The following is an 8,523-nucleotide window of genomic DNA, read 5'->3' as shown; positions in this document are numbered from 1 at the left end:
GACAATAACAGCTATTAAGAATTACATAACGGAGAGTCACTTAGTTTGAAAACCATTTTTTACTCCTGACTTAAAGAATTTTTGAGAATGAAACAAGCGTCAAGTAAAAGAAATTGTAGGATAGAAAACAACCTAAGAGGGGGTTAATTGGATTGTAATAATTTAAACAAAGCTAAACTTACTGAACTAAACATGTATCCAAGTAAGAAGGAAAGCACTGTGGATTTCAAAGGACTTCTAATGCATCTTTCAATTTCAAAATCATAATTTCATTAAGGAAGAGTATGTTTTGGGATCTATTTGGAGCCTTTAACAACCCTACTTGGCATTTCAGATGTCACCAGTCCTTGAACACAACTGATCAATCCTCCAACTCTACATTGCTCATCTAGTGCTATTCTTGCTCTCTGGCTGTTGATTTGGTCAATTCCATGACAACCCACTCTTTATACATAAAGTTAAGAGGGGAGAATAAATATAAAGGAGCAGGAAAAAAAATTAGAAAGAGAGTTGGGTGGTGGGAAGAGCAGTATGGCTGGCTGAAGGGAGCATAACTTGAAAGAAAAAGAATTTGGGCCTACAGTGTCTTAACATTGGCCCAAGGTTGGTATTTTTCAATTTAAAGCTGAGATCTTGGTTCAATTGGATTTGAGTTGGGAATCAAGCCATCATTGTTATTCTACAGAACATGTAAAGCAAGGGAACCCTTTTCTTCACTTTGTAAATTGGCCTTCTTTAACTATTTTTCTTTGGACCTCATTGCAGGCTCATCTGTTCCTCCCATGCTTCACTCTTGTTGTATATTCTTAAATCAATAAACAATTACAATCTCAGTAATGGGCAATTGTTATCATTTTTCTTTATCTTGTTATTGGGGTCTTCAGAAAACATCTTCTCATCTTTACTATTCAATCCTTTGAAAGGGAAGAGGAGAAATTGTTGTGTTTCAAAGATCCTCAAAAAAGCCAAATATTGATATCAAAACTTAACCTGATCAATACAAGTGATCAATCATGGACTTAAGAGGTTCCAAATAGATTTGAACTCCATGTTTAGGCCTAAGAGTGAGGACACTAATTGGCGCATGATGATAGTTTTTTGAAATTGTGAAGCTAAATCGCGATATCAGCATGGACAGTATAACCTTAGCTTCCATTAGTGCAAAGGCCTGGCCAACACAATTCCTAGGCCCCATTGCAAAGGGAAGGAAAGGCCGTCGTCTTCCGGGCACATAAGACTTGGCTGCAAATCTCTCAGGGTTGAATTCATGTACATCTTTACCCCAAAATTCTTCATTGTGGTGAATTGCAAGTACTGGAATCCAAATTGAAAGTCCCTTTGGGATGTGAAGGTCACCTAATTTGATATCTTCAAATGCTATTCGAGGGAGAAGGGAAGCCGGTGGGTATAACCGAAGCGATTCATTGATCACCATATTCAACTGCAAAGATGGAGAAGCCAATGTATATCTTAGAGAAATAAAAATTGAGAGCTTCAACTGGGCTAAACCCAAAAGCTTAATACCATTATCTCTTGCTTACCACACAGAGCTTGGAGAGTTGATCAGTAGAGGGAGGTTCTCCATTGCAGATCTGGAACACCTCATCACGGACCTTGTCTTGCCATGATGTGTTTGTGGCAAGAAGCATGATAGTCCAAGTGAGAAGCAGAGCAGTGGTTTCATGCCCTGTAAAGAAGAAAGTCTTGCATTCATCCATGAGCATCTGAAGAGTGAAGCTGAACCCACTTGCTCTCTTTTTCTGGGTCTCTGCAAGAAGCATCCCCAACAAATCATTTCCATAGGATGAGCTACGACCAATTTCAATGCAATCTTTTCGCCTCTCAATGATCTCCATCAATAGATTCTCCACTTCCATCTTTAATGCTTTAATCTCTTTGTTGAATTTGCTAGGAAAGAACCTGAAAAACCCAACACAAGAAAAAAAAAAAAATCAGTAATTTCTTTGATATTTAAGAGGAAAAACAGAGGAAATGAAGATTAAAAGAGAAGGAAAGAATATTCAAAACATGAAGTGGTCAGGTGGTGGTGGCCTTTTCATTGTCTGCCATAGAATCAAGAGACGGATAGAGAAAGAGACTTACCGGCTACCGGGGAGGCATACGTAGCGGTTTGACTGAGCACAGAGATGTTGCAGAGAAGTAAGAAGATGGAAAATTTGCTTCCCCTTCTCATAGCTACTATCAAACTCGGTTCTAGATATGATATCTGCAGTGAGGTGAGAAATGTATTCGCTGATTTCGACTTCTCTTTCTCCTGATTTGAAGACAGTCTCTAGTGATTCAAGCATCTTCTTTGTGCATTCCACCATGTACCCCATATTCTTCTGCAATTCAAAATATAAAAAGCCATTAAAGCAATCCGTTTTAAATAGAACAAAAAGAAAAGATAAAACAGATGAGATTTTCAAGCTCAGTATTCTCAGAACCTTAAGCTTGTCAGCCATAAAAGCTGGAGCAACTATGTGTCTCTGATGGTACCAGTCATTGCCGTTGGCCATTAACAAGCCTTTCCCAATGAAGTGCTTGGTCCCCTGTTGCTGTATCCAAGATTTACCAGAGACCTGGCAATATTTAGAGGACAGAAGCTCTTTGATCATATCAATATCTGTCAAACACATCCTGGGTTCACTTCCTACCCAATAAATGAATCTCTTACCTGTAACAGACATGACCCACCATTGTATGAGCTTTATAAACTATGAAGGAAGGAAGCCATGAACTGAGTAGAGTAATCTAATCTCAACTAATAAGTATACTATACTATACCATACTGTTTGGACCAGGCAACATAATGCGGCAAGAGACGGCCGACGATGTTGTGGTGAATCCATTCCATGTCTTTGGAGGTTGAGTTTCGGATCAGGGCTGCCATGTCCAGGATGTTTCCTACTAGTAACCGAGGCTTGGGACCATGAACTCCTTGCTTTTCCATGATTTTCTGGATTCGTCTTGGGGTTAACCAGTAACATGAGATGGTTATGTAGGCAACTCTTAGGAAGAAACTTAACAAGGGAGCCAATACTGTTAGCATCCAAATTGTCGCCATGGATGATGGTCTTCTACAAACAGAGAAAGACTGTGTGTGTATGTGTGTGTGTGTGTGTGAGAGAGAGAGAGAGAGAGAGGGAGGGAGGGGTGTGTCTGGTCTTGAGTCTTGACACTCCATCCCCCAAATATGCATTTATATAGAATAACATTTTTCATTTTTCTTTTTTTGGGAAAAGAAATATGCACAGATGTTTTTTATTTTTATTTATTTATTTATTTATTTTTTGGTTAGAAGATGTTACTCTTATTAAATTGGTTTGTGTATCTCCACTATATGGGAAGAAGAACTCTAATTGATTGCATGGCCCTGCATCAGTAGGGGGCCAATGAGAGGGGGGTAGTGTAGGGGCATTAGAGGTAATGGGCAATTTGTATTTCATAGGGGTGGGGAGGCCATTTCGACCCTCTCATGTCGGAGCATAAGCCCATGCAATCAGACATTGTTCCTTCCCCCCCGCCCCTCTCTCTCTCTCTCAAACACGCTATATCGATTTAGATCCTCTCCAATGCGCAAAGCACCTCAACATGTATTAGATGACTGAAAGGACCCAAGCACACACCCCCAAGTTCGCCTCAACTCATTGAACGCTTTGGAGCGTTGGATTGGTTCCTGATGCCACACTATATATAGTTGTCTGGCAGAGAAGTGCATGGGCCGGAGTTGGGCCTAGAGTTTCTTAGATTTTCAGTGTAAAAGCCCAATGCTATTCAGATTATAAACTAAGACCCTGCCACAAAATGAGTGAAACTGAAATCAAGTGTATGGACAACTTTTTCCTTTTATTTATTATTTGAAAATTTGAATCATTAAATACCGTATGTCTCACCTCAATCAGCATACTTTTCTGTTTTATTGGTCAGTAAAAATATTAGTAGCATAGCAAAAATGAGCTCCTCATAATTAATATTTTTGCTTAGAGTAATTAGCTAGGCCTCTTCATAGTATCGATGATTACAATTTTGATTCACTATTTAGACAATTGGTTGGAGCGAAGGGACTTCGGAAAGAGAAGAAGTTAAAGCAGGAAGCATCTAATGCAAACAAAGCAGGTGAACTTACTGATTTGACCTTTCGTATTCGAATTTTGACGTTAAAGTGTAAACTCTCCCAGGAGGTCTCGGTTTCTATTCTCGTCTTCATTATGTGAATTAAATATGTAACCATCTTACTCTCTCTAACTCTCTCCATCAATTGTAAGGACATGCGAGCAAAGCATATCCTTCTTAAGTAACAATTCGCAAATGAAGATTAATCCTTAATTCTAAACAATTAAACAAGTAATTAGGAGTTGGACGGCAACAGCCAATATATATATTTTTTTCTCCATCACTTAATGCTTCTTCTTTCTTGGACACAGTTTTTGGCAGCCTAATAGCAAATAATATCTTCTGAATAATATGCTTATCTATGCAATTAATTTTTAAATATCAACTCAGAAATCCAAGCTTGCTTGCCATGGTTTTTCTTAAATATCATGCATTAAATTGGCTGATCATGTCTAGCAGTAGGTGAGTAATGCAGTGTACCTGCAACTTGTTAGTAGCAATTTTATATCAATTAGTCTGAAGCGGTCATTAATTTCATAAAGCTTTGTATCCTCATCACACTAAGTCACTAAACACATAACCAACCACTCCATCACCATATGATAAGAGAGGTCTCCATAGCCATCTCATGAATCATGTTTAAAAATCATTTTCTAATTAGTTTTGATGTTTGTTTTAGACATTGTGAGTGGTGTTTTCTACCATCGTAGCTTATGCTCCCACACAGAAAAACCCTATATCTTAACTACCCTTAATTTTCACACTTAAGTTGATCCCTCAAGACCTTGTTACAACCAATTGAGATCTTTATTCGCTATGCAACCTAGCACCTTTTACCAACTACAAATGTTTGTTTACCAAAAAAGCTTGAATGACATATAAGTTAAGTGATAGTTTATCAATATGTTAGAACAAGCATTAAAGAAACACGAGAAAAAAAATGAACAGATACATGCAAGACAAAATATTTAACGTCGTTCACACACTAATATGATGTGCCACATCCATGGGCGAAGCTGAAGATGATTTACTATGTTGGCAGAGAAAATTACAATGGAGATCTCTCAAAAACACTCAAACTTGCGACAAGAACTCTGAACCAAAAACCCTAACCTAAAAATCTCCTTTTTCTCTTGTTTTTCTCTTACACAACAAGACAACAAAAACATATAAATACTCCTCCAAGTCGGGTTGATCCATCGGGTAGCATATATTTGGGTTGTATCGTATGTAGCCACACCCCCAAACCTCAAAAAAATTCTTATTCAAGTCACCACCAAAATATGTTAGAACATGTCGATCTTTGAAATGGGTCAAGAACTTGAGAAACACATTACACACACAAGAAAAAAATAAAAAGTAAGTTATGTTGGATTAAAGATCTTCCTAATATCTGCAATAACACTTCCCATACTCCTAGGGACGCTAGATCGGTGCTATAATCTGAATTAGGGGTGTCAAACGGTTTGTTCGGTCCCATCTTATCAATTTTGTAGCATATGTCGTGCCAAACCAAAATCAGACAAATAGCTAATTGGTCTATAACATCCAACTAAAACTAATAGCTATCAGTTAATCAGTTTCAGTTTATTTATCGGTTTCTCTTAATGGTTCATTGGTTCGATCTTGATTTTTCATATTGTCTTGGAAAAATATGCGATCAGTAATAATACGACACCTACCGAACGATCCGAAGATGTGGGGATAGCCGAACGGCTTATGCCCAACAACATCATCCATGGTTCACCCAACCTGGGGCAGGCATCCAAGACAGAAGCTGACTGGCCGAAATCGTTAAGAGAGCATAAATAGCTAAACAGCTAGGCTAGTATCGGGGTAGAAGGGACATCATGTGCGGGTCACTCATATGTCTGGCCGAATCATTGAATGGGCCCAATTTCATGGCTCTCGACTGAATAAAAAATTTCTAAGAACTCTACTCGTCGGATAGCAAACGCACGATCTGTCACTCGAGGCAAGTAGCTCGGTAACTATGTCATTTATCCTTGGTAGCCTGGTCCAAGACCTTGATAGACCACCATCAAGATATGCCCCAAAAAGGGGGCCGGCCAAACCTAACTGCAGGTCATAATTTACGAAATGAATCCTAGTGGGACTCTCACTGTTATACTTGTGCCCTAAAAATTTCTTATTTTAATATATAGATGAGGCACTGGAGGACACTAGTACCAATGAGTATTGGGTAGCTGCTATCTTTTGTCGGGAAGGGAAGGAAGACCCCACTTGCATCTGCTATTCATGCCTCAATAATTGAAAGGGTTCTAGACACGGAAGAGAAGTTCAGTCCTAGCTCTCACACCTTACGGGGAAAATTTCTAGGCTTTAATAATAAAATGTAACAAGAGGTGGGGCTCACACAATGGAAACACCTTGGGAGGACCCCAAGTAACTTAAGGATCCATTTTCACACAAAAGAGGACCAATTCAACCTTAGGCAGTGAACACCTTTTGGTGAGAATACAGACCAAAATTGGGTTATTTAACAGTGGGGCCCAGGCCCTCGCACCTGTGCACCTCAAAACAGCTCCATCGGTTGGTATAACCTACTAAGAGAAGGATTAATGTATCGGGACACCCTGAGGTGGGCCCGTTTATGCCAAATGATGGATTAACCTAATAATAGGAAAGAACCCATTATTCCCTCAAACAACCCTTAGTTAATTTAAGTGGCTATAAATAGAAACATTTGCCATTCATTTCTTCACCTACCAAAGTAAAAACAATAGAAGGGAGAAAGAAGAAAAAGAAGAAGCAAAAGCAGAAGAGCAAGGGAGGAAGAAGAAGGAGAAGAGCAAGAGGAGTGTTTGAGATTTTAAAAATAACCGCAAGCGTACGGATCAGTGTAGCTAACGGGTCGAACACAAGGAAAGCAGACATTTTATTTTAAGTTTCTTTTAGTAATACAAAAGTGTAACGATTGATTATGGTGATCTACTTCAAACTACCGTTCTAACACAAATGCATCTAAAAATGACCTAACCAACACATCTAAGGAAATTAGAATTGAAATTGCAATAAAAATTGAACGACCTAACCATTCACATCTATCTCTAACCATTCATCATCTAGAAATTTAAATACTCAAGCCACGTAATTAAAAAAAATAAAAATAACTGAAAGTAAAAGTGCTGAAAAGTAAATAAATAAAATAAAAAAGAGAATAAAGCTAGAGAGAGGCATACAAGTAGGTATTTCTATTTAGCCCGAGGGATGCACCATAAATAATATGAGCTTCCTTACTTGACCAAAGAGTACTCTTACAAGGGCTTTTCTACTTGGCTTCAGGGCAAGGGATGCAATATAAATAATCAAAATAAAAGGATGGTTCCATGTCTAGAGAGGGGCAAAGCCAACACATGCATCTAGCTAAGGACCTTGGGGAAAAGGGAAAGCAATAATGTAAAACTGAAAATTTAAAACCTAATTTAAGAATGATGGATAGAAAGAAGAGGGAATGAGAGTGAGGTAAGAAGACTACTGTAGAAGCCAACTTACCTGAACTTCTATACTTCAATCCTTGAATTAAAATAACTTGATTGATTTGAAATACTACCAGTCCTAAAAACCAAATCTGAAATTACTAGGACTAGAGAAAACAAATCATGAAGAGAAAAACTGAACTTGAAAGAGATGCTCCACAACTTGTTCTTGTCACATAGTACTAAGCCTAGAACGAGAAATTAAAATTATTACACCTTTGAATAACTTGAACAATAAAATAAAAGGCTTGCATTAATCAAAATAAAAGACTTGCATTAATAAAAAAAAATTACAAAAGTGCGTGTATAAAAAAACAAAGACAAAGAACTAAAAGAAAAAAAGAGCACAACTAAAAACCTAGAAGAAGAGAGGAAGAGAGGAAACCCTAAAAGAGAAGTGTGCCCTCCCTCCCCTTGGTTGACTCTCTTATATAGGGAATGGGAGGGAAGTACAACGATTTTAGCTTCTAAAAAGTAGGATTTTTTTTTAAGATTCTTGTTGATGAGGTGGAAATTAGGAGAGAAGAGAGAAAAAGAGAAATAAGTGAGAAAATAGATTGGACGATTTGGGTGATGAGGTGGAGGAAAGAGAGAGGAGAGAAAAGAGAAAAAATAGGTAAGAAAGTGGGGGAGAGAGGAGTTTGGACGATTTTCTTTTTGTTTCCTTTTTTTCTTTTTTTTCCTATATTTTCTTCTTTTTCTCTTTTTTTCTTTTTTATTTCCTTCTTTTTTCTCTCTCTCTCTCTCTCTCTCTCTCTCTCTCTCTCTCTCTCTCTCTCTTCAAACTTGCGCAAAAAGCTCTCCCTTGGCCGACCTTCCATGCCCCTTACTTTAAGTGATGAGTAGGAAAGAGAAAATCTTCCAATAAGAAAAAATCTCCAAAAAATGACAGCCAAGATGTTCAAAC

General features: G+C 38.0%; 1 protein-coding gene across 1 annotated transcript; it reads right to left on the bottom strand.

Moving 5' to 3' along the window:
* Positions 1–953: 953 nt before the first annotated feature.
* Positions 954–3,151, bottom strand: LOC122066989 (cytokinin hydroxylase-like). Its single transcript, XM_042630829.1, has 5 exons — positions 2,788–3,151; positions 2,448–2,677; positions 2,104–2,345; positions 1,542–1,920; positions 954–1,441 (listed from the first exon to the last, which is right to left on the bottom strand). The coding sequence occupies exons 1-5, from the start codon at positions 3,065–3,067 to the stop codon at positions 995–997; spliced, it is 1,578 nt and encodes a 525-aa protein (XP_042486763.1). The 5' UTR covers positions 3,068–3,151; the 3' UTR covers positions 954–994.
* Between the last annotated feature and the right edge of the window lie 5,372 nt (positions 3,152–8,523).

Source organism: Macadamia integrifolia, unplaced genomic scaffold (assembly GCF_013358625.1).
Source record: "Macadamia integrifolia cultivar HAES 741 unplaced genomic scaffold, SCU_Mint_v3 scaffold2656, whole genome shotgun sequence".
Lineage (NCBI taxonomy): Eukaryota > Viridiplantae > Streptophyta > Magnoliopsida > Proteales > Proteaceae > Macadamia > Macadamia integrifolia.
This window is presented reverse-complemented; position numbering and strand designations above follow the sequence as displayed.